The sequence below is a fragment of the Crotalus tigris genome, unplaced genomic scaffold (genome assembly GCF_016545835.1).
Source record: "Crotalus tigris isolate CLP2741 ecotype Arizona unplaced genomic scaffold, ASM1654583v1 scf7180000018334.392729, whole genome shotgun sequence".
NCBI lineage: Eukaryota > Metazoa > Chordata > Lepidosauria > Squamata > Viperidae > Crotalus > Crotalus tigris.
Window position 1 is genome coordinate 284,313 of NW_024096949.1, and position 26,961 is coordinate 311,273.

Genomic DNA, 26,961 nt, shown 5'->3' on the forward strand with positions numbered 1-26,961 from the left:
TCAATTTGCAGATCTTTTTTCAGTGCAAAGGCTTATTTTTCCTGAAACACACTGTCGTCTCCTGTGGCTGCTGCTACCTCTGCAGTTACTCTAAATGAGAGAGCTTGCAAATCTGGTGTTGCCTTTAGCTCCCAAATTGCATACCCTGGACCTGACCCCTAGTTAATTGCATAGGGCACTTTTTAGAAGAGTATTTTATTTATTACATGGATTCCAAACTGAATATAGAAAATATAATAATTTAAACATCAAAACTATACAGTTATACACAATCGAAAGAAAAATACAGATAGTCTTCGACTTACAGCAGTCTGTTTAGTGACTGTTCAAAGTTACAACAGCACTGGAAAAAGTGACTTATGGCCGTTTTTCAGACTATGGCATCCCCATAGTCATTCAGATGCTTGCTTGCAACTTGCTCATATTTATGACTGTTACAGAGTCTCTGGGGATCCCCTTTTGCAACCTTCTGACAAGCAAAGGCAACAGGAAGCCAGATTTAGTTAGTAATTTAACAAGTGCAGTGATTCACTTAACTGCCTTGGCGAGAAAGATTGTAAAATGGAGCAAAACTCACTCAACAAATATCTTACTTAGCAACAGAAATGTTGGTCATAAGGACTACCTGTATACGGTAATTAGAAATATATAAGTTAAGATTAAGATGTTCTAATCTAAAAGGAAGCATTGGAATCATTCCTGTTCCTGTCAATTTAATGGCATGTATATAGCCAAGGATAAAAATAGTAGAAAAATATTTTTAATGTATCTGATATCATGACCAGATTTGATTAAATGTATCTTCTACTGCAGAGGTCTCCAACCTGTGGGCCATGGCCCCCTAGTCAGGTTTGCAGCCACGGAAATGGCCGACGAGCGTGAGCATGCACACATCCTCACTTGCACAAGGAGCAGGCAAGCACGTGTGTGTGCACCCTCCATTTGAGTGAGCGGCAGGTGCACATACACACCATTTGCGCAAATGGAGCTGTGTATGGTTGCCGGCCGCTCGTGCAGAACATCCCCTCTCACCCTCCCCACTGGTCCGCAAAGCCTCCTACGTTGGGGAACTCTATTCTACTGTATAAGATTTTTCATAACTTTTTTATGCCTTATTGATTTTTCTGCCAATGTGGTTTTCCACATGTTTGGCTACTTCTGCTTCTCTGAAAATTACCTTTTAAACTTCCAGGTCATTCTGAAAAAAGGTAGGCCAGACCACTTTCTTCTTGTTCCCCAAATTGGATAACTCAACAATCCCATGGGCACGAATAGTTCTCTACCTATGCTTGTCTTTGCCTTTGATAACTTGTAAACCTACATTCCCCAGGAGGTGAAAATTTGGCCCTTGGTCTGTCAATTTAAATATTAGAAATGCCTGCTTCACAAAACAGACTCTCCTCAGAATAACTGCCAAGAATCTTTTATGCTTTAGACAGCAAAGAACTTTGTCCGCCCATCCTTAAAGAAACAAAGCCCCCCCCACCCCCGCTTTTAAACATTTAGGAAATCTCTATAAACCTAGGAAACACATAATGCACAGAAGGGTTGTGCAGCCTTTGGGGCTTGAGAGCCATACTTGGCCTGTGGTAGGATGGAAGAGGCTGTATTTCAAAAGGGTGGGCAGGGTTAAGGCAAACCAGTAGCTTGATTTCATTTAAACCAGTATGCTAGTCTTCCCAACCCGATGCATTCCAATATGTTGAGTTTACTTCCCTTAATTTACAGGGAATTTTGGAAACAAATGTCTACTTCATTTAAACCAGTTTTTTTTTAAAAAAAACAACAACTTGTCAATTGTAAGATGTGTGGAGTCCTTGGTGCTCTCTGAGCTTAGTTTTTTTCTTGTAGACGTTTCATTATCCAAACTAAGTAATGTCATCAGTGCTAGGGATGTTACCTAGCACTGATTACGCAGTTACTAGCTCTGATGATGTTACCTAGTTTGTGTAATGAAACGTCTGCAAGAAAATAGCCACGCTCAGAGAGCACCAAGAGCTCCTCCTCAGCCACGGAAATGGCCGACGAGCGTGAGCATGCACACATCCTCACTTGCACAATATTTGAGCTACAAATATTCTTTAAGATGTGTGGAATTGTGGGAGTTGGGTGGCCCTCAAGTGAGTTGCCAAGTGTAAAAAATACTGATTTAAAGAGCACTAGAGCTTTCCTTGGCCTGAGTAAACTGAGAGGAACTGAATGGCTAACCCTGTGGATACCCACGGGGACAGTAGGAGAAAGTTGCTTAGATCTTTCTCTAGAGGCATTGAAATTCAATTAGGATTACAGTCCAGTGTGCCACTGCCAATATATATCATGAACACTGGATACGTTGGACAAATCCTAACAATGTTCTAAAGAGCTCTGAAAATCTAACACTTTCCCCAGGCCTTAAATTATACATCCAAGAGTTGCATTTTTGTCTTTTCATGATAGATTTTCTTCTTTCGGAGGTGGGAAACTGTCCTTTTAATTGTATGATTGTTTTTACTATATGCTACCCAGTATTGTTACAGAGTTGGGCAGCCAGCCTTATATAATTTTTATAGTAAATAAATGAATAAGAAATCCCAGGGCTACAGCAAGGTTAGGAAGTTAAAAACATCCCCAAACAAAGCAACAACAAGCCATTTCTGTAAATTGAAGCAAATTACAAGGACCAGGAGTTGAGTTGGACTTGCAGTAGAGTTTAATCTACTTGTGCAGAAGCAAGGTGTTGTATAGTTTATACTTGTTAATAGTAAGAACAAAATTGGAATCATCAATGCCGCCCTGGTAGTTTTGGAAGTACAGATTGTCCTAAAGCTGTGTAGGAACCTCTTTCAAAATCAGCATGCGTTTATTTGAAGGATTTATGTTGAACTGTGTTTGAAATAAAAGATTTGATTGGTAGACATTTGAGGTACAGTATTTGTAAGGTGTTTTTTTTCCAGCAACTTATAAAGATAGTTACAAAGCAGCCCCGCCTTCAAAGTTGCAATCTAAAAATCACAAGAAAAAAGAAAAAGGAATTAGGAATAGAGAGGAATAGCCAAAAGCCAGTTGAGTAGCTTTTTCTTGCTCAACGGATTATCATCTTCCTTCTCTTTCTTTCTTATCTGCTTCTTTTTGTTTATGCATCTTGCCAGAGTTGCATCTTTACAATTAATGCTTTAAATGAAAAAAAAAAATCTAAACCTTATGTAATTAAAATGATGCTGTTCCTGGATAAAAGGGAATTATTAGCTGTTCCAAATACCAGGATTGTTTGGAAGCTCGAATTTACAGGAGAATGGATTCCCAAAAGGGCAAAAAACAAAAAGGTAGAGAATTGGCAGAGACAATACTAGTGGAGCAGACAGAGAGAGCGATAAAACTGAGGGAAGTGGCATCAAGTCATCTAAAAGAAAGTTAGCAGAACTCAATTCCAGAAAGGTAGCAGTTGATATTGAGACATTTTGATACACATTTTGAATGCACTCAACCTTTCTGCACTTAGGGAAAAGCTGAAGCATTTATGCCGTCTCTTTACTCCTTGAAGCTTCTCCCAACTGAAGCAATCATGAATTTTTCCTTAGGACTAGTATGTTTTCACTTAAGCAGACTTATCAGGCTTGCTTAGTTTTTTGGGGGTATTTTTGTAAACGGTTTCATAATCAAGTGCAGGGGTAGGCAACCTTGGCTCTTTTATGACTCGTGGACTCCCAGAATTCCTGAGCCAGCACGGGAGTTGAAGTCCATAAGTCATAAAAGAGCCAAGGTTGCCTACCCCTGATCTAGTGCAAAATAATTTCATTCCTTTACTAGTAAGGAATAAAAGAATTGTGTGAAGTGCAGCACCTGAAAAATGGAAGCAAATCTATGTTTTGTTTTCCATATTGAATTCCTATCACCTTTTTCCTTTTCCCTCCCCATTGAATTGTGATCCTGCATCTGCATTTTCTTTTTCCATTTCTCTTATTTGTACTTAAATTTTCTGTTACAAACTCCATATTTGACTGAGAAATATGTCTGGCATATGTCTAAGTCAAATATGTTCTTTATATACAGGGGTTAAGCTAAAGTGTTAAGCTTAATAAGAACGTGCATGTAAGGTCATGCGATCTTGCAGTTATATAACTAGAATGTGTATGTGTGCATATATTCTACATTCTCAAGTCATAAGTATAACTAAAGAATATTTTTTTTAAAAAAAGGCATCCATATTATATATTAAGGCCACCTTTAAGGCTAGGTATCCACTATATAATTTTCCCAGACATAAAATTTGAAAAATCACTATGTGGTAAGAAATAAAGCCAATGTTTTTAAAAAGCATATAAGGAGCAGTCATATTTAAATGAATGTTTAACTAGCCAGGTATCCTAAGATAATAGATATTGAAATTTAATTTATTGAAAGTCCAACAATACATATTTAAGCAGCGTGCAGCTTTACACTATCTGCTATTTCTTATTGTTTATGTTTAAGAAGGTTTCTTAATTGAGAATGTGTTTCATGCTTGCATAGTTGGCATTCTTTTCCTATAAGCATGTTTGGGAGACTGAACCTTTTCCTCCTGATTGTTTAGGTATCTTATATTTTACTGCCCACGTGATCTAGCCTACCGCTGTTTATGTTTTCCACCTATACGACTGATGATTGCAGGAATGAAGGAAGTGACAAGAACCTGGAAGATAACAGGTGGAATTGTTCACGCGCATAAACGCTTTGCAGATGCCTGGCTAATCATGATAGGAGTTGGTTGGGCCAGAGGTAATATATGAAACCTCTCTGTTCTAAAACTAATTTTTAGGCTGTTGTTTATTTGGTTTTATGGAGAGTATCTGGGACCATTTGGAGAGGAAAGGCTGACTCCATACAAAACTGTTCAGGGTTATTTGTTATCGGCTTCTCAGCTCTCTGAAAATGACTAATTAGAAATAAATTCCCTTTATAGAAAGCATCAACATGTCCAGAGATGCAGTCTTAGTTTTATGGTGCTATTTCATAGCCTTTTGATAAAATCTGCTGCAATGGTTAACATTGCTGACCTATAGTAACAAGTTTCCTCTATCTCAAATCCAGCTTTACAGTTTGCTCCCCCCCAAACTGTCTTATTTTCCTTTCAGTTAATGTTGGATAGTTTCCCTATGTCTTCTGATTTGATTAAAACCCTTTTCTTAATTTTCTCTTTATCTTTTTCACATACATTTTAATTAACATCTAGATCTGAATATAAATAAATTGAAGAACTTAAGAGCCAAGAGCCTTTTCACATATCTGGTGTTATGCCTTTGTGTTTAATGATCAGCAGAAAGTTCTGCCTAGTAAATGTGTGTAAAATTAACTTGTATGTGAGGATACTACCTGCATTGAGCTGTTTTTTTTAAAGTAAATTTTTGTTGCTTTAAAACAATTGCAACAAAAAAGCGAGCATAACATATAAATGAAGATATAATTAAAATAATATATAGCATTGTGTGTATGTGTGTGAGTGTGTGTATGTGTGTGTGTTTATGGCCTCTGATGTCAAGTATACAAACATCTTTCCAAAAACAGTCCTTTTTACACAATCTGGGCACTCTAGATTCAAAGTTCTTCAGTAATAGATGCATTTTACATCTATCCATTTCTGACTTCCTTAGAGGAACTGAGGATAGTTCTCCAAATATCTGCTAAAGCTTCCTGTCTGAAGCAATTTCTACTCATTACTGTATTCTCTAACCCAATGTTTCTCAACCTTGGCCACTTTAAGAGTGGTGGACTTCAATTCCCAGAATTCCCCAGCCGGCATGGCTGGCTGGAGAATTCTGGGAGTTGAAGTCCACCGGTCTTAAAGTGGTCAAGGTTGAAAAACACTGCTTTAACCAAATGGGGCCATGTAGGATTAGGATACAGGCCAGCCTGGTAGTTGCATTTGATAAGCTGATCACAAGGAGGATTTATACTCTGTTGGGTGCAAAATTGGGCTGGATGGATTGTTTTTGTACTGGGAAGTCCCATTTTTTTTTCCATTGAAAATGAAATCTGAGAAAGAAAAGGGTGATGATGGTGTCCATTGGGAATGGGCTCCATGACATAAAATAGCCTGTTGACCTGTTTTGCCTGTTGGATTATAACAGGGTTGAGAAAAATTCAGTCCTTCTGCAGCCCTCCTTTCAAGTTCTTAATTTGTGCACATTGGTCTCATGTTATAACCAATTAGTTCTCCTCATTTTCACCAAGTGAGATATAGTCCTGTCTTATTTTAAACTCTATTGGTTTCTTACAGTATAAGGCCATTACAGATTCTAGACTTCAGAGTGAAGCTGTTGCTTCCATTTTTTTTCTAACAAAGATTAAACCTTTCCATCTCAAAATAGGATTCTTTCTAAAGAGTCTCAATTTGAGGATCCAATTTCAATAACTGTAAAATAGGTCATTTCATTTCTTCCTATAACTTAAAGGGCCCTATCTTGTGCCTCTGAAAGTAATGTGATGGATTTGCAGTTGTCCTAACTAGAAGTGGGATTGAGTGTCTAAGATCTTTTGAACCAATTTAAGCATGTAATAATTTGTATTGAATTACAGGAGCTGGTGGCGGTCTAATATCCAACTTTGAACAGTTGGTGAGAGGTGTATGGAAGCCTGAAACTAATGAACTGCTGAAGATGTCATAGTAAGTCATTGAAAAGCACATAACAATTGGCAGTTCTGGGGACATTTTTTTCCATTGGAAGATCTGTAAAAGTAGCTCTTCAGTTAATGTAACTTTAAGCAATACTATAAAATGATTTATTTCTAAATTCTTTCCCTTTGAGAGGATATTTCTCCACACTAATTTGGTATCTGAAAAACCTTTAAGCACATGACACTGGAACTTGGCATATTGCAGAATACTGTTATGTCCTTATAATTGCAGAAAATGAATAGTGCTGGGGCCAGATAACTCCAGGAATCTCAGGGACATAAACGGTGGGGGTTTTTGTGGACCGTGTATAATTGAATTCTATTAATTCATTTAGTGACAATGAGACTATAACATGAGACTATAGAAATGTGCTCCTTTCTTTATTTACTAAATCAAAATCTCGCTGTCATATAAACAAACTGCAACTGGCAACCTAGCAGAATTCTGCATTTATTGGAAAATGGGAAATTGGCACTCTCAGATAATTATCCCCAAAGTCTTTGTGCTGCTTCTAAACAGATGAATAATGATAACCAAATACTTTGGCCCAGTTCTTGAATTAAGTGAAAGTCTTAAAATGCATTCTTTAGGTTGTATATTGTGGAGAACGTTGATGCTGGCAAATACATTTTCCCTAGAATAAAACAACCTTTTGGTTCTCATCCTGCTAACCAGATGCCTCTGAAAAGACCTGTCCTTCAAGTATTCTTCTACTCCAGGAATATCAAACCTTGGCTGGGGAATTCTGAGAGTTGAAGTCCACAAGTTTTAAAGTTGTCAAAGTTGGACACCCCTGCTTTATCTCTTTTTAAAGTCATCCATATTAATGGTTCTTCCCTCATCTTGTGGACATACATTTCTCAGAATTATGTAGTGTGTAAAGTATCTCCGTTCATCTCTTTTAAATCTTCCGGTTAACTTTTTGGTACTGCTGTTTTAAGAGAGGAAAATAATTTCTCCCTGTCCATTTTTTCCACACTATGCATAACTAAACCTCAAATACATCCCTCTTTGGTCATCTTTTTACAAATCGGGGACTAACAAACCCTTTTACGGAAGAGAAGTGTTATGGGTCCCCTAATCATTTTGATAGTATTCCTTTTCATCTTTTCCAGCTTCATTGTGTCATTTTTCTTTGTGGTGATAGAACTGTACCCAGATGTGCAGTGCATGCTGTAGATGTTTTTTCTAGTGAAATGTAGAAAGCTTAGGTTCCAGCCATGTGTAGGTGAATTTAGGGTTGGAGTTTTTTTTTTTTTTTGCCCCAGCATGCTTTATTTTACAATTATGCAAATGAAAGTGCATTTGCCATTTAGCTAACCATTTCCCCAGTTTAATGAAATCCTTCTGGAACTCTTTATGGACACTCTTGCATTTTACCACTCTGAATGGTTTAGTATCGCCCACAAATTTAGACAGTTCACCCTGAATCAAGAACTGTTCTAAATATGTTAAAAACTCAAATCTTTGAGAGACTCGGTTTATTATCCTCCATTTAGAAATGTGTCCATTTTATTGTATCCTTTGCTCTTCTAAAACCAGTTTTTAAAAAGGCAGCAACTATTGACAAGTAATTTTTGTGAAAAACCTTTTGAAAATCTAAGTGTTGACGGGTCACTTCCATCCTGTTGAAAAGCAGGATATATCTTTGCCAATTCTTTAACAAGGCTTGTTCCTCCATATTCATAGGTTGTTTATTTTTATTTTTATTTAAAAAAACTGTACCCATTTTCAGAAAATAGATGTTAAACTAATTGGCCTATAATCTGCAGGATGTCCTGTTACCTGATCCTTATAATTGCTCAAATTTTATATTTTGAGTTTTTTAATTAGCTCTCATCATTATGCAATGTAACCTCTCAAATTGTTCTATAATATATTCTCTTCTTACTGCAGTTCAGATATTTGGTTGCTTTCTCCTTGAAAAAAGTCAGTCCAGACTCAGGTATCTATCTGCCCTTTAACCTCTGTGCTTGCTTGATTATTTCCTATTATATTTGTCCACTTGGCTGGCATATTCATTTCTTTTAGAATGTGCAGGTCATTGAATTTGCTAGTTTTTGCTATGCTTTTTTTTTTGCTAAAATTTAGCGGCTTCTGTTCAAGCATCTGTAAACACAGAGACAAAGAATTCATTCAGCTTCTTGGTAATTACCATGTCCTCTCTGAGGATATATTTCCTTCCTTTATCATTTAATGTCTGACTGCCTCCCTAGTTTTGTTTTGTTTTTGCTTCAGATACATCTAAAGATCATCTTATTTTCCCCCCTTCCCTTTTTTTGTCATATACCTTTTAAATGCTTCCTCTTCTTTCTCCTTATCTCATTTGCACATTTTCTGTCTGTTCCAAGCCAATGGAATGTTAGATGAAGTTATGTAAAGTTTTGAACTTGTCTATCCATCCATCTGTCCACAGCATAACTTTCCAGAAGATGAACAGAATGGGTTAAAATCCAGATAGAATTTAAACCAGAACTGTTCCTGTTAAGTATATTAAGACCTAACTACGGCAAAGAAAATGATTATTTAATATTACATGTATTGATAGCTGCAAGAATAGTATTCGCCCAATTTTGGGAAAATGAAAACCTACCATCAGACCAGATTATAATTTTGAAAATCCTAGATTGTGCAGAAATGGACAGATTAACGTTAGAGATGAAGGAGAAAGAGGATTCAATCTTCTATAAAACCTGGGGAAAATCTTAATCAGTGGGTTGAAACACATTAGAATAAGAAGAGATTTTAGAGTTTTACTATATTAAGTATTAAGCTTGATGATTGGAAATAGTTGCTATGCTATCAACTATGTTAATTATTTAAAGGCATATTACTGTTTTACTAAAAGTCAGTTGTAACTATACCGATTTATTCTTATAAATGTCTAGTATTATATAAACAATAATACTCAATATGAAGACCCGAATGACAGCTTGTTCGCTGAATCACGTATTTACTGTAGCTATCCACACCCTGTCCCCTTTATCCCGATTTCCCTGTACCCGCCCTGACCCCACCTTTTCCCTACCCATATAAAATCTAATAAAATATATTTTTTTAAAAAATGTGCTATGGTGAAAAAAAAAGATTATAACAGAAGAAAAAAATCCGCTTGAAAACGAGCTGGATCCAGCTAGAGATGTGGAGAAATACATTCCAGGGGAAAAAAAAAAAATCCTACTTGGGAATTGGGTAGCTGCTTCTTCTTGGTCATGTAATCCAGATCTAAAACTCTACAGTCCATCCCAAAGCAAACATACATAGAAATATGCAATATTGCAATCCAAGAACAGCAGAAACACACACACACACACACACACACACACCATCTTGTAACATGGAATAAATAATAGACACTTTTTATGGCCACTGCTGGTGAAGAAGTTAGAAAGAATTCCAGAAGTCAGTCTTTGCATGCTTCTCCTATCAATTTCTCCTTGTTTCCTTTCTTTGCCTCTAAATTTTCATAGCTTCATGCATACTGCTAGAAAGGCTGGCCTCTTTGTAGATTTGGCTGCTATATTTTTATTCTGCCGAAGACTTTCTAGATTTCTGGTTTTCTAGTTTTTTTGAGATTATGGAGAGATGTGGCTTTCTTAATTTTTTTCTTCTAGTTTCATTTTTGAGAGGTTCCTCTCTTTTGTAATCAAAGGTAACTCTGAGCCTGCTGGCGGTTTCCCATTTGTTTGTATGTTAAATATACACTAGCATTACGGTTATTGTATCTTCTTATTTCTGCAACTATTATATCATGCAGCAGATCATGGTTGCTACTTAGGATTAAGACTAGGGTTGTTTCTCCTTGGTCAGTTCTAAGATCGGTTGTTCTAAGACAGAATTATTTAGGATATATAGAAATCATGACTTGAAAATGTAGCCAGTCTATGTGAAGGAATTCATCATTATTACAAGAATGTCTCTTTTGCATGCTCCCCTGATTTATTTAAATATCTCAAAATTGTCCTTAGTATTTTGATACCATACCTATGAATCTATCCCTAGATCTAATTTACACTTGAGATCAGAGAATTGCTGGAATAGTTCATTGAATGTTTTTCCCCTCAGGAATATTATGTACAAGGAACAAGTATAAAACTATAGTTAGAAAATCATCACTATGAATTTGTTTTAACATTGCATACTTTGCTAAGAAGGGGAGAAGATGCAATTACTTTCACCAAAAGTATTTATACAACTACTACTTTAAAGTTTTAAGACTATAAAAATCAGTCCAGCACTGATTACAATAATAAGAATATTGTAGATACCTATGACATTTAAAGCAGAGAGCTCAGCTATGAAGCAATCCTGCTTGAATTTGAATTTCTGTGGGCAAAATCCAGATAGAGCCTGCTATGAGTAGAACCACTCTCTCTATTCAGCTTGCCTTTTAGTTATCTTCCACCACAACTATACTGTTCCCCTTAGAGCAGTGGTTCTCAACCTTCCTAATGCCGCGACCCTTTAATACAGTTCCTCATGTTGTGGTGACCCCCAACCATAAAATTATTTTCGTTGCTACTTCATAACTGTAATTTTGCTACTGTTATGAATTGTAATGTAAATATCTGATATGCAGGGTGTATTTTCATTGTTACGAATTGAACATAATTAAAGCATAGTGATTAATCACAAACACAATATAGCAATGCTTGCTGGAGAAGCTTACTCTTCCTTGCTCAAAAATGTTGAGAGGGAAGGAAGGGGAAGGAAGGAAGATTGAAGGGGAAACGAAGGAGATGGAGAAGAAAGGAGATTGAAGGGGAAGGAAGGAAGAAAGGAAGGAAGGGAGGGAGGAAGGAAGGAAGGAAGGAAGGAAGGAAGGAAGGAAGGAAGGAGAGAGAGATTGAAGGGGAAAGGAAGGAGATGGAGAAGGAAGGAAGGAAGATTGAAGGGGAAAGGAAGGAGATTGAAGGGGAAAGGAAGGAGATTGAAGGGGGAAGGAAGGAAGGAGAGAGAGATTGAAGGGGGGAGGCACTGCCAAGGACACACAAGCAGCTCCGCACAATTGGCCGGGGAGGGGGGAGGCTCTGGTGGAGAGCCTGGTGGAGAGCCAAGCGGTGGCACATCTGGGGCCTTGGAAGCTGCACGGAGGATCCGTGTGCCTCGGAGCCGCCAGCTACCCTCTCACACCCGCCAACCTGGAGCCCCCCATCCTCATCCCGGCACCTCTTGCCCTCTCCCAGCCGCCCCCTGGGACCTGCCCGCCCCTCCAGCCTCCTGAGCGCCATCACAGCAGCGAGGTTGCGGAAGCCCCTTTCCATGCCACGCAGCCCATCACACGCGAGAGGGGCATGGCCAGAGCGCCAGCTCTCATTCAGAAGGCACCGCTTCTCCCTTCCTGGCCTGCCGGCTGGCCTCTGATGCACATACGGGCATCGCCGCCGCCTCGCTCTCTTCCCCGCCCCTGGCCGCTTCTGAGATCTGGAGCCCAGCAAGCTGGGAAGGAGCCGCTCCTGCCCGGCAGCCCCATGGCCACGCCGGGCACCAGAGGGTTGAGGCGGCCTCCGACGGCAAGGGAGGCTGGGCAGGCGGTGTGGGGGAGGCTCCTGCGCGGCACAGAGGGCGGCCGGGGGCAGAGTGCAGCCGGGCAACCAGGAGTGCAGCTCGGCTCGGACCGGCTGCTGAGCTAGCCCAGGGTGGCATCGGGGGCATGCGCGATGGCGCTGCGGCGGCAGGAGCTGGCACTGTCGGAGGAGAAGGGCGCTCTGGAGGCGGAGGAGCCGGCGGAGGAGGAGGATGGTGGCCGGATAGAGGAGGGTGTCTCGGTTTCTAAGACCATCGGAAATATGTTTTCTGATGGTCTTAGGCGACCCCTGTGAAAGCGTCGTTCGACCCCCAAAAGGGTTGCGACCCACAGGTTGAGAACTACTGACTTAGAGGGACATGTCTTAAGACAATTCTATTTTCTTCAAAGCCTGGGGACTAGAATGCAATGCTATTAAGTGCACTGATATTCTCAGAAAGTAGTAGGAAAGAAGTCGTAGGCCAGATGTAGTCTTGATCCATACAAGATGGTTTAGGGATTATAGTAGTGACTAATCTAGGAATAGATGGTTAGCGTTTTAACCAGTTACACTCATCCTAAGGGATCAAATGTGCAGTTCTTTTTCTGCTGGAGGGGCAATGTTTCTTTTTTAGCCACAGCTGCTGTTCTTTATCAGTTCTCAGAACCAGTGATAAGTGCCTTTCATTTTCTGTGATAAATTGATACAGAGCCAATTTCATCTGGTAGGTAAAGTACTGGATTAGAAACTGTGAGACTGTGAATTCTAATTCTGCCCTAGGCACAGTCTGGCGAGTCTCAGTCCTAGAAGAAAGTATTAGCAAGCCACTTTTGAAAATGCTGCCAAGAAAAGTGCAGGGGCTTGTCATCAGGAATCAGAGTTGACTTGATGAATCGTAACAGGAATAAGTGATTAGTATCAGATCCTGATTAGGAAATAGGATTAAACCGCAGTTGCTAATTCAGTCATTGTTGAGAATGTGGTTCTTTTATTTCTTGTCCGTTCTAGGGAATTCTCAAAGCAGCTAACAAAATTAAAACAATGTATAAAATGTTAAAAGCTTAAAATGTTAATATTAATATAGTTAACTTTATATTTCATTAGTATCAATTTAATGTTTTAACACGGAGAAAGAGATGTATCTTTACAAATGTTCTTTTTCTGAACACCAAGAGAGTGAGGGCCCAACACAATTCCACGAAAAAGCTCTACAAGAGAAGTACTACATACCATCTGCTGTGTACCAGGTCTCTCAGAAGAGGTGCATCTTCAGCAAGACCTCCCTTGAGGAGCTAAATCACGGACTAAGATCATAATGGGAGAGATTGGCCTTGAGCTGTTTACCAGTTGAAAGGTTAATACTGTAGCAACTTCTTAAATTTTGCTTGGTAAATAAGTGTGAGAAATCCAGATCTTTCAGTAGAGACATTAAGTATCCCCCCCCTCTTTTTTTGCATTAATCCCTGGTAGAAGCATCAAAGCTATCATCTGAGTGCAAAGTATGGAAGCAAGATCTTAAGCCTAGTCTTAAGGTTTATGAAATCAATCCTCATCTTTGAACAAGTTTTTCCGTAGATTGCTTTTGGAGTTTAGCGTTAAGTTTTTCCTATATGTCAATGATTTCTTTTCAAGGGATGTTGGCAGAGAGTCTGCAAGGAAAAGATTATTGGAACAATACAGTCTCCTTTTTGACCCATCTTACGTATGGAGAGCATGGAGAGCATTTTTGCAAAATGATCTTAATCTTTCATATTAGTGAAATATATGAATATGTAAGCTTCGCTTCGGGGAAAGAATTGCAACGGGAGGTAAAGATGATCTGTCCTTCGATTCCGAACATCTTGCTTTTTAGTAGTCCCGCTTTATCTTTGCCATCCATGAACTTCCTGCTTTGTAGGAGGAAGCAGGATGGAGATGGAGAAGGTCCAACTTCAGAATAATATTAAGAATAATTGAGAGTAAGACTTGATAGAATAAGCTAAGAGGAACTTGGCAGCGGACTTCAGCAGGGAAATTTAAGAAGGGGAATCTTTAATCTCAAATCTCCTTTCCTTCTAAGTTGACAGCTGGTGCTTAGCTAACTTCAGAAGAGAGCAAGGAGAGAAAACCTTTCCTATTTGGTGAATGCCTTAATAAACAGAAGTGAAGACGATATGCCTGTGGTTTACGGGCATGACCTAGAATGCTTGCGTCAAGTTTGTGTATTGCCTTGAAATAAAAATTGGCATATATTTGAAGCAAGTGCAAGAGCAATAATTTCATTTGAAGAAAATATATGAAGATTTGAGCAATGAATTGCCAAATTTTAGCTTATAACTTACCATTATTTCTCCCTGCTAATCCATTTCGGGAACCGATTGCACTGTCAAGAGCAGCTACAACTATAACAGCATGACTCTGAAGCTCTAGGAAGAGGATTCAGAAACGGGGCACCCACAGATGTTTTCATACTTTAAGTCTATGAAGAGACCCAGAAAGGGGAAAAAAAGAATACTGCAGGAGTATGACTAGTGTTGGAAATTATGCAGATGGGAGCCATCTGTTTACTGGTACCATGGTCTGAATTATCTGGATGATGGATTGCTGGCACAAAATGGATTGCATCTCACCAAAACCCTTTACTATAGACCTCCAATAAAGATTTGAAGGGAATGGGAATGCTGCCATGATGGGACCTATTAAACCACTCGGTGAAATGTAATTGAGAACATAAAAGTTAACGTCCTTTGTACATTAATGCTCAGAGTGTGGAAGATACACAAGACGAACATAATTCTTACTCTAGGAAATGTGATTCCATAGGTATAAGACTGCTGAGTACCAGGATTGTAGTACAGTCCTTGTGGTTGAAGGACACAATTTGATCAAAGAAACTGAAGCAACAGAAAGGAAGGAGGCGTTAAAAGTATCTACTCCTGCTCAAAAATTTAAAAAGAACTTGACGATGCAGATACTCTTGACTTATGATCTGAATTTCTGTCGCTAAGAAAAGTGGTGGTTAATTGAGTCTCATCCAATTTTATGACCTTTTTTGGCCATGGTTGTTAAGTGAATCACTGCCGTTTAGTGAATCGTGCAGTCATTAAGCAAATTCAGCTTCCCCCAATGGCTTTGTTTGTCAGAAGCTGGCTGGGAAGATTGCAAATGGGGATCACATGACTATGGGACACTGCAATTGTCGTAAATACAGGCCAGTTGCCAAGTGCCCAAATTTTGTTCCTGTGACCATGGGGATACTGCCATGGTTGTTAAGTGTGAGGACTGGTTGTAAGTTATTTTTTTCAGCGCTGTTGTAACTTTGAAAGGTTGCTAAACAAATGGTTGTGTGTGGAGGATTAAGAGAGACTGGCCCAGTCACCCAGCTGGCTAATAAATAAATAATTAAGAAAAGTCTGAATGATTCCTTATTTGACAAGAGGTTCTTGTAGACAATTGTGAAGAGTTGGGTAGAGAAGGAGAACAAGATTGATAGAATCCCGTTGAGGAAAAATGTATTGGGATCTTGGAAACCTAGTGGACGGTCACTTAAATATGAGCCAGTAGTGGGCTGCAGCTGCTAAAAAAGCAAACACAGTCCTAGGCTGCATTAACAAAGGGATAGAATAAAGATCGTGTGAAGTGTTGATACTACTCTATAATGCCTTGGTAATACTACACTTGGAATATGGCATCCAGTTTTGGTCGCCACAATGTAATAAAGATATTAAAAGAAAGAATGTAGAGAAGAGCAACAAAGATGATTAGGAGACTGGAGTCTAAGAAAGAACGGTTTCTGGAATTGGGTATAAAAAGAAGGACTAAGGGTGACATGATAGCAATGTTCCAATATCTAAGGGGTTGCCACAAAGAAGAGGGAGTCAACTTATTCTCCAAAGCACCTGAAGCCAGGACGAAAAGCAATGGATGGAAATTAATCAAGGAGAGAAGCACCATAGAACTAAGGAGAAATTTCCTGACAATTAGAACAATTAATCAGTGGAACAACTTGCCTCTGGACGTTGTGGATGCTCCAACACTGGACGTTCTTAAGAAAAGATTGATCAACCATTTTTCTGAAATGGTATAGGGCAGAAGTCCCCAACCTTTTGGGCAACAGGGACCAGTTACGTGGAGAGAGGTTTTTCCGTGGACCGGAAGGGATGTGATTTTGTGTGCTACCTGCATCCTGTGGATGGGGCTTTACTTGTTTATGTGGCCTGGTTGCTGGCATGCTGTGGCCCATTACCAGTCCATGGACCAGAGGTTGGGGACCCCTGGTATAGAGCTTCCTGCCTGAGCAGGGGGTTGGACTAGAAGGCCTTCATGATCCCTTCCAATTCTGACATTCTCTATTCTGTGAATTCACTTTGAATGCGTATAAATCGTCAGGGCCAGATAAATTGCAACCTAAAGTACTGAAGGAATTTGCTGATGGACTGGACAAAACCCTTTATGCATTATCATTAAGAAACTGGAGAATGGCTGAAATGCCAGCTGATAGGAGAAGAGGAGATATTTTCCGTTAATATCTTCAAAAGAATTAAAAGCATTCAGTGATCTACATACTACTTGGCCCAGACCATACTTTATTTTTATATTGGATAACCATCTTAAATGAGAGAATGCCGTATACATTTGGCATGACAATTAACTGGATCAGTATAATCAGCTTGGGAATTGTACTTGAAGCCTGCTTATCAATGCTTCCTCCTCAACCTAGAATATCAAGTGAGAGCCTACGAGGTTTCACCATTGGGCCTTATATTCTTTGTTATTATTAATGACTTGGATCAAGGGGTGGAAGGAAAGCTAATCAGTTCTGTGGGCAATCCAAAATTGGATAGGATGACTCATGCTTCAGAAATAAAATTAATGATGAGCTGAGTTAGAGAAATGGGAAGAAAATAAGAACATGATATGTAAGAAGTGCATTCACAGCTGTTTTGCTGTGCTTTCCTCCAGTTTGATGCTGATGTAAAACTACACCCACTCAGAGAATGTCCCTCACTGGCATTTGGGACAGGGCATGCTGTGCTGCTGTCTGCAGACTTTGTATGTGAGATGGCATGTAGTGAGGAAGTGGATCCCCACGAGGGAGGGGGTGCATTCCAGGGGAGCAACAGGCAACTTATCTCAGATACCCTATATGAGAGAAAGAAGGTGAAGACATGTAAGATGCTATAAGAGCCATGATTCATAGTTTCCCCTGACTGAAATTGGAAAAATTCACATTCAGTTGCCATTCAGAAAGCGAATCAGAGTGGCATGGTAAGGTCTGAATACTCTGTCCAATCAAGTTGTTTTTTTCTCCCCAAAGGACTAATGATCCATCACCCTAACAACTGCTCACTTAATTGCAACATAATAGTTACTTGGATTTGTGCAGTCCGGAAGCGCAGCCCATATGGAGTTGAAGAAAGGGATTCTGATATACATGAGAGATATTGGGCACATCTACACAGTTTCTCCAGAACAGATTGTTAATCTGCCAACTAACTGATCTAGTGATTATCAATGCTGCTAACATTGGATGTTTTGCATTGACAACAGGTGGAAATGTAGCCATCTTTTTCCCTTTCGCTTTTAGAGTTAGATGATGTTGGGGGGGGGGATTTGAATGAGAGTCTAGCTAGACATAACAACACTAAGCTTAGTGTGAGAATCAAGGTTATTGAGCCCAGAGAACTGGAGAACTGGAGAGGAAGCCCGTGTTTCAAGCTAATAGGGGAGTGTGATTTATGACTGTTAATTGGAGGAGGGAATTGTGCTTTGATACTATGTGCCCAGGGCAGGGGAATTCAGTTTTTGGCTTTGATTATGCAGTGCCGATGTTATGCTACTCGAATAAAAGATTCTTTAAGGTAAACAATGCCTCGAAGTTCTTTTGAAGAGTTTCATCTGTTGGAACCATGACAGTGATCATTAGATTTCATTCTCCATAGCACCTGAGGGCAGGATAAGAAGCACATCAAAGGTAGATTCTGTTACGATGTCCTAGGCCGAGATTTTGTTGTAAATAAAGAAACTACCAGCAGGAACGAGGAACAATGTTTTACTAATGAGGTGAAGCATGAATAAAGTCGGCACTGAGAACCATCCGTTCTCAGTGCTCTTATATAGTACTTGTATCCCCCACACCCAACACCACACCTGTATCCCCCACACCCAACACCACCTAGCCCCACCCAATTACCCCCGAAAAACCACCATCCAGTCTTCCAAAGTAACAAAACATCCCAGGTGCTGTAAGTCCATCCTGATGAGCAACTGCCTCCGCGCATGTGTGGTATTGCCAGGTTGCCTCTTAGCTGTCTCTGCGCATGTGCGGTTTTGCCAGCTTGTCTCTTGGCTGTCTCTGCACATGCGTGGAATTGCCAGCTTATCTCCCAGCTGTCTGTGCGCATGTGTGAGTCGTCCTGCCCATTAGTGTTAGTGCCCATGCGCGAATCAGCTGGGGAGATCCGCGCTGTGATGTCGGGCCCATGTTTAGCCTCGTGAAGCGTCTTCGCTCATTCCTGCAGGAGGACACCAGCCATTAATCACCATGGGGTTTCAGCGGCAGCCCCAGGAGTCTAGGGATGGCCGGTGAAGGCAGGCCCAGGTAGTTCAGGATTTATTGGAGCAACCAGTGGTGGGTTTCCGCACAGCAATGTCTCCTAGGGCCCGACATACCACCCCCCCTTACCAGGGTTCCCCCTAGGAAGGAAAGTACAACATGTTATCTATGGTACAGCACTTGTATTTGTATCTCCCCCCCCCCGGCTTTCCTGGATGCTTTACATAGAACGCCCTAACCAACTGGGGTGCATGTACGTCAGTCTCAACCACCCAAGACACTTCTGACAACGAGTACCCTTTCCATAACACCAAATAGTACAGTCTACCGCGTTTCATTCGTGAGTCCAGTATCTCCTGCACCTCATAATGGTCCGATGTGACAGGGCCAGGCGGATTTGTTACTCGATATTCGGATACTGGCTTCAACAGGCTACTGTGGAACACAGGATGAATTTTCCCCAAGAACCGGGGAAGCTGAAGTCGTACCGTGACTGGGCTGACTACCTGAGTTATTTTGAATGGTCCTATATATTTTGGGCCCAGTTTTTTACAAGGAATCCTTAATCGTATGTATTTTGTGGACAAATGTCCACATTCTGGAAATGAGGAGTAATTTCCTGACAGTGAGAACGATTAATCAATGGAATAGCTTGCCTCCTAGAGTTGTGGGCATTCCATTATTGAAAAGTTTTCAAGAAAAGATTAGACAGTCATTTGTCCAGGATGATGTAAGGCAGTGTTTCCCAAACTTGACAATTTTAAGGCATGAGGACTTCAACTCCATTAACGCTGGCTGTGGAATTCTGGGAGTTGAAGTCCACATGCCTTAAAATTGTCAAGTTTGGGAAACACTGATGTAAGGACTCCTGCCTTAGGCAGGTTATGGGACTGAAACAGGGTCTAAGAAGGGTGGTGATCCAAGAACTTGATCTCAAACGAAGTTCAGTGAAGGATTGAAGAATCTGGATTGAATGTACTGCCGCGAGAAGACTGAAGGGGAAATATAATCATAGTCATTTATTTTACTTTGTGGTTTTGAATTTCAAATCTCAGTGATTCTGAGCAGCTTACAATTAAAAGAAAAATTTCAAGTAAAGGGGAAAAAAACTACAGCTGACTGGAAGACCAATTCTATAATGGATTTAAGTCACAGGAAGGCATATTTTAATGGAAGTAATAGTAAGAACAATTTGACAGTAGAAGCTGTTACCCCAGATAAATGGTGGACTCCCTTTCTTTGGATGAGAGGCAGGAGAGCCAGTGGTCACAGTTACTTGATTTTCAATTCTTGTTCAGAGCTAGGAGTTGGATTCAGTGGCTAAATGGCTCCTAACTTTTGCAGGAGTGATATTAATGTGCTGTGAGAAACCCATTCCTAGCACACAGGGCATACTGCTTGAGTTGCAGCATCCAGCTTGGCCTCGCAGAAGCTAAATCGGGAATGTTAAATTGCTTCTACTTTTATTTCTGCCATAGGAAGTCAGAGCTGTAACTGGCCAGCCGGCCATGGCCTATTGCTGGAAGAGGTAAATGAACTCACGGTGGGCATTTTAAGGTCCCTTTGCCCTGCCTGTCTGACTTCCTGACGAGCTTTTTTGTGGAAATGATTATTTTGAAAACAAGGCTGTGACTTCCAGTGTGATAAAAGCAGCGGGGGCATTGAAGCACTTAGGCACCCTGCTTCCATAGCACTATCCTTGGTAATAAAGAATGACAAGAGAGAAACGGAGAAATTCAAGCAGATTTGTTGCCAGAAATAAGCTTTGCTCAGGTAGAGGAAGAAAAGAGGAAGACAGTATGCTTGGGCGTATGAGCTAAATCCTTCAGCTATTATGAACATTATAATTTCCATCAGTTTAATTCATCACAGTTGTGTAGGGTTTTTTTTTCTGTTTTAAAAATATATGCTGGCCAAGAAAAAGCAGCTTTAAATATTTACAAGCAGCAATGCAAAGCTGATGAAAAGAGGAATATTTATAAAAAGCTCATTTTGTTACAATGTTATGGACTCAAGACATTGTTTTATGGATTTTCTTTTTTGTTGATGTGGGGATGTCTTACTTGCAATATTGATATGCGTGTGTGTGCTGTTTGACGTACATGGCTCAGAGTTGCAATTATGTGAATTGGGCAGCTATATACTGTAATTCTAATAAACACAACAAATTTAATAGGATTTTAAAAAGGATTTTACCTTGTGCAGATACAGAACACAGCAATTTAGTGCTGATTTAAATGTAATTCTAAACCATAGACATGAGCTTTGTTGTTTAAGATGGTTCAGAGCCACAAAACGTAGCATGGTTCAACAGAGGTTGGGGCTGCTGGATTTAGTTTCCTATTCCTGCTCCAAAGCATGGCATGATCAAGTAAATTGAAACCAAACTCAACACCACATACAATCATTGAGACAGATCGCACACTTCTGATGTAAAAAAATGTCTAGGATATCTCAGCATATGTTCCTCTTGTATGTTGTATGATACCTTTTTCTAGTTGCTACATATCTGGAAAACCTGATTAGCACCACAAGAAGCAAGCCTTTCAGCATATCTGCTTCCAAGTGATCCATTTATCACCTTATCTTAATCTACAAGAGAAAATTCCATAAATAAGTTGTTTTATCATTCCTTTGGGATTTTTCTACTGTTTCTATTTTTAATTTGTTTTTAATTATTACATTTAATTTTATCCAATTGATGTGCCACTTTAAGTGTGTTCTATTGCCTGGAGTAGTATAGAAGTCTCACAAGTATGCATATTATCTACCGTAATACTCTACATATTAATAGAGGGTTTAAAAAAAAACCTGAAGAGAAATTAAAACAACTCCAGTGTTTTAATTAGAAGAGAAGTCCATGTGAATTTCCTTTTTTCTTTCTTAATAGTATAGCATAAGAGAACCAAGATTCTTAGATGGCCAATACCGTATCTTCTTGGGCATAAGTATTATTGAGATCAGTTGGACTTAACTCCTTGCTGCATTAAAAATTCAACAAACATATTTTGAATTGCCAGCCAGTTAATGAGCATTGGTCCCTATAAACAAGTTAACAGATTAAATGTCTGAAGGAAGCCCTGTTAATGAGCCTTGGTGTTAACAGCAATGATGAGTGAATATGTATTTTGAGAATAGAGAATTGAAAAATACACCTTGCCTTTTGTATGTTTCTTTTCCCCCCCCCAGTCCTGTGAAAGTAAGTTTGATGGGAGCAGTGCTCTTCACAATGCAGTGCAACTTTTATCTTCCAATAACAAAGCACAATCTCATGTTACTTTACACCCTCTTTTTGGTCATCACAAAGGTAAGTTTTTCTGGTTTATGGTTTCTGTGGATGTGTGTTCAACATATTTTTATTGTGTTACAATAATAACATCTATTAGGCACATTCATATGGCAGATACAATAGTTTGAACATTAAATAATAATACTTATATGATCCCTTCTAGCTTTGATTATGTATGTCAGACTTTTTCAGTCCAGTACTTTCCAGATGTGTTGAATTCTAGCTGTCATCATTCCGTTTTTATATATATATATATGTATTCATATTCCACATCTGTCTTCTATTAGGATCTAAAGAATAAAAGGGAAACCAGTCAGGAACGTGTGAGAAAATCGTCACTTCCATAACCTTAATTTGAGACAATTTCGCATTCCAGGGAGTGATTCACATCTGTATTGTATGATTATTGCACAGTATTTCTGTTCACTGCCAAGCCAACTATATTTTCTCCTAATGACAATTCATGGGATTGCTTATATCTTGGCTTAGTATTTATCAGCACAACTGGGATCCCATTGACAATATCTGCTAAGGATTTGGCTGGCTTTTCAGTATGTATGAACAGTGCCCATCTGTAAATGTACTTTACTTTTCTATTGGGCCATAATGATTGACCACTTGGTCAAGCTTGGACAGAACCCATTTAATCCATATTTCCTTTTGCCAGAATCAGTTCCCTCCCCACTACAGTTATTTATCTTCTTTTCCTTGGGAAGGCAGAACTAATAGGCAAAATCCTCTCTGGGAAGAAAAACCTTCAATACTAGAATGTATCTTTAGCAACCCTGCCTCTTCATTTATTCCACCAGCTCAACAGAATGTTGGAAAGAAATTATGTCAAGGGATTCAGAACTCTGCCCTATCAGCAGGGTAAATTTTGGAAAACCAAACAGAATGGCCTCCAATTTGGTATGGAGGAAGAAACTGGCAAAAGAAAGATTACATTTGAAAAGGACCTGGGTGTGGCTTGAGATCTCAGGGAAAATTATTCCAGACTTAATTTGCCCAATGAATCTCTAGGGGAGAGGCAAGTCGGGCAGTGGTTCAGAATGTTGCTGATTGCTTTAATCTTAACCTTTCTTTTGCCTGTTTCCTAATCAAGTGATCCAGAGTGGAATGTATTCAGTGTGCTTTCCAATGTGCACATACCCCCCCCCCCAAATACAAGTGCAACACAAGGAGAGAGCAAAGACACACAGCCGCACTCATTACTTTGTCACACAGGAGAAAATATAGTCTCCTCTTGTGGTTAGTGCTGCTAAAAAGATTGGAAAGAATTCTAGAACTGTGCTTTCCCCACCTTGTTTATGAAAAGCAGACTGCTGAATTTCAAGAAAAGTGGAGTAAAAATTCAGAAAGGTATTATTTAGGCTGAGTTTATCCAGTTTTAGTTGCAGAGCTGAGGCACTTACTATGTGTTTTCTTGCAGATAAACATGATGGTGACAGGATGCACTACTTCTCCATTTGCTTCCCTGGAGGAACCACTGGCTCGCCTCTTCTTTGGCCAGAAGCCAACTGGTTCACAAGCCATGGATGAGATCAAAGGACCCTTAAATGGCATCTCCTCAGCCTGTGACTGTCTTCTTGATGGAGAGAAGAGTGAGGCAGTCCAAAAGAAACAGGCAAAGAAAGCTCAATGAGAACCTCAAAGTGCTAAGGACAGCCAAAATGACTTGTTTGTGTGTGCCGATAAAAATGTAGTATTTCTCTTTCCTGATGATGTGAAATGACTATTGTGCATGAGGTAATTTCTGTGACAAGAAGATTGCTGCACTGGTCCTTCAGAGAAGTTTTCAGGCCAAACAGCAGTTCAGTGAATCTCTTATATTGTCCATGAACTGCTCTTATTGTTTACTGCAGCAGTCCCCATCCCGCTGTCATTTGGACATTTTAGGATGATAGCTCCTATGCTTTCTAGTCACCACAGCCCTAAGGGTGCCAGATTAGACAAAGCTTGACTATTATTCCTGCCCTACGGCTCTGTGTAGCTTCTGAAGTTGGTTATGTTTTTTAAACTAAAATTGAATAAGATGCATCATGTCAGGTTTTTTTTCTAATTAAATTTATTCAGTTTAGATGGCTGACCATCTCACTATAGTGACTGGGAAGCTAACCACATTTAAAATCAAAATACAAAAGACATCGAAGAATGACAAAGATACTGTGATCAAATACTGTGAGTTTACTCATTTTTATTGTGTTTTTTATTTAAGAAAATAATGCCTAACTTAAAAAATTGTCAAAGTATTTTCTCTCTCTCTTTTTCATAGTGGAAATACATAAGAACCAGATTTTAGAGTATGGTTCCTCCAAAGTTGGGCACTTTTAAATAGCAATGGGAGAGTTTTCACCATATGTATGTTTGGTCTGTATATTTCTTATTGCTTTCTTATGACTGAACTGATATTTTCTTGACAAAAATATGTGCTTTCGATCTTTCAATTTACAAATATTTTTATTTAGGGTTTGTGGGATGTATACTTTTTCTGATATTGACACTTCTTAATTTTAGATATACTAATGACCTGATTCTTAAGTGTTCACACTTGGCTCGCATCACAAGCTAATTTATATATTTTTCCACCAATTTTTCATACTAAATTTTAAGATTTTTGGACATTAAATGACTTGTAAATACCTCTGCTGTATTTTTTGCAGGATAGTGAAATTTTTTGAGACCAAAATTCTTATGTAATGTAACTTTGAGACACTCTTTATGCATAATTTTGAAAACGAGAGTATTATTTGGAATCTTATCTGAGATTTAAAAAGACAAGACAGGGATTGCAGCTTACCTGCCAGGAAGGTTGGTGGGAATTGCAGGGAAATCTCCTTTTCCCTAATCACCTAACAGCCTATAATGCACAGACAGTGGCCTACCCTCGTCTTAAATCAAAGTGCCTCCATTTCTTTGGTTGATATTGTTCACAAGCATTTTGAGGCTAACATTTGTAATCTGTCTTTTATAAACTACTAAAAATCTTTTATCCAGATCAAAAATGAAGCAGAAAACAGGGATTTTTTTTTTTAAAAAAAAGAATAACTATTTGTCATATCATTTAGGGCAGTTTTCATTCTAACTCTTCTATTGCTGAAGATTAGAACAAAAGTGTCCAAAAAGTGTATTAAAATGTCCTTGTAGCATTATTTTGAACTTGGAAAATACTTGAGTCAGACACCAGCAGCCAATGTGCTTCAGATGTTTATGAGAGGATTTTTTAATGCATGCTGGTAAAATCACTGATGTCTTTTGTATGATTGGGCTTGATGTTTTTTAGTCCAGGATTTTTTTTTTGTGAAATGCCTTTGGTACTCTTGTCAACATCTCACTGTAATTACAGTGTAGGCTTTATAGCACACATTAATGTGAAAATGTATTTAAAATTACTGTAAGATACTTAGTTAGAAGATGGTATGCCTTGCATTTGAATTCAGCATTTTAAAAACCTGCTATTAAACAATGGAAACAATTTGGCTCTTAGTGTGCTAATAATATGATCAGCAAATACATGGACATGAAAAGTTTAGTGGCTTACACATTCTGCTTCTTCACCCAGAAAAGCTTATGTTCTTTCTCTACAGGACCTGAAGCACATTTCGTCCCATTTAAAATATTTGCATTTGCTTATTTTTAATTGAAATGGCAATTAAACTTTGATTTAATCAAATTTGGATGTTTTATACATGGATGAGAGACTACTAAGGCTTGTTATGGGTTGTGTGAATAATCTTGAGAGACAGGAGGAAGAACTACAACTTGGACAACAGTATTTTAGTATGTTTGCTTTTGGTTTCCTGGCTTACTTTGTAGGGCCATTGATCCAGGTAAGCTTTGGTAAGTCATTTTGTCTTGCTGCCAGAAAAAAAAATTAACCTACATGGATATTTCCCTGAAGTCACCAGGAGCTGAAGAAGACTTTAGCTAACATTTTTTGCAGAGCACAACATTTCAGTTAGCCTAGACCAGGGATAGGCAACCTCGGCTCTTTTATGACTCGTGGACTTCAACTCCCAGAATTCCTGAGTCAGCATAGCTGACTCAGGAATTCTGGGAGTTGAAGTCCACGAGTCATAAAAGAGCCGAGGTTGCCTACCCCTGGCCTAGACTATGAGAAGTATGGGGCTGAATTCTCTTTGAATTTGACCAGTTTGATTGCTCTGAGCATTTATTCAGCACCCAATGATGCATTGGTAAAACCAGAAGAGCTGCCATCTAACCACAAGGCATCTGTTTTAAATGTGGAATAAGAATGGTATCAGGGAGAAAGATTTCTGCTATGCCTTCTCCAGTTCTGGTCTCTTAACATTGATGGGGAAGTCAACATTGAGATCCATCACTAAACATTTGGTTAATCCCTGGAATCTGAAGAAGGCAAAAGACCTACAGTATATTCTGCCCCATATTTTTATGTTTTAGACATTGACCCCTGCACTAAGTAATCTTTTTTTCATAATTTCATGCATGAGTGAAGCTCATCTTAACAGACAGATATTAAGGACAAGCTAAGTGATATTACTTAAATGGTCTCTTTCCAACTTCTAAACAACAGATGCTAGATTAAGAATTCTGGGTTTATAGTAAGCAAGGAAGAAACACAGATAATTTGGGGCCTTTGGCGACCCCAGTTTTTCCATGAGATTTCCAATTTTCCATTTCATTTCAAAATTGCCTTGTATATAAAGGAAACAGTACTTGATATTTAGCACTGTTTGCATCATTTTATAGGCCACTTTTTACTTTGCCCATCATAATTGGTATCATTTTGCTAAATAATTGGATGAAAGCCTATTCCACGCACAGTAGAGGGGATTTTAAAGACCAGAGATCTGTTTATCCCTGGATTACTTAATTTTTTTAATAATAGGCCATGAGGCAATTATACATGTCAATAGATATTGAATAAAAAGCAAAGGGAAAGGCAGTTTTGAGTGCTCATTTTTTATTTCAGAAGTTTAACATCTTGTCCATGCAATGTTTCTCTGCCTTTAGGCAACTA

At 39.1% G+C, this 26,961-nt stretch overlaps 1 protein-coding gene and 1 long non-coding RNA gene across 3 annotated transcripts in view; one reads left to right on the forward strand and one right to left on the reverse strand.

The window, feature by feature from the left end:
• The window catches only part of TMEM38B (transmembrane protein 38B), a 40,059-nt gene extending 14,427 nt beyond the window's left edge, over positions 1-25,632 (forward strand). For both annotated transcript variants that reach the window (XM_039350442.1, XM_039350443.1), the window contains exons 3-6: positions 4,550-4,734; positions 6,532-6,619; positions 21,863-21,980; positions 23,392-25,632. In XM_039350442.1, coding sequence (XP_039206376.1) covers positions 4,550-4,734; positions 6,532-6,619; positions 21,863-21,980; positions 23,392-23,604 — 604 coding nt within the window. In that variant the 3' untranslated portion in view covers positions 23,605-25,632. The remainder of the gene's footprint in view (positions 1-4,549; positions 4,735-6,531; positions 6,620-21,862; positions 21,981-23,391) is intronic.
• LOC120311215 lies at positions 22,014-23,501 on the reverse strand. The gene is made up of 2 exons (XR_005557556.1): positions 23,375-23,501; positions 22,014-22,252 (listed from the first exon to the last, which is right to left on the reverse strand). It is a non-coding gene; the product is annotated as an uncharacterized LOC120311215 (long non-coding RNA).
• Positions 25,633-26,961: the final 1,329 nt, after the last annotated feature.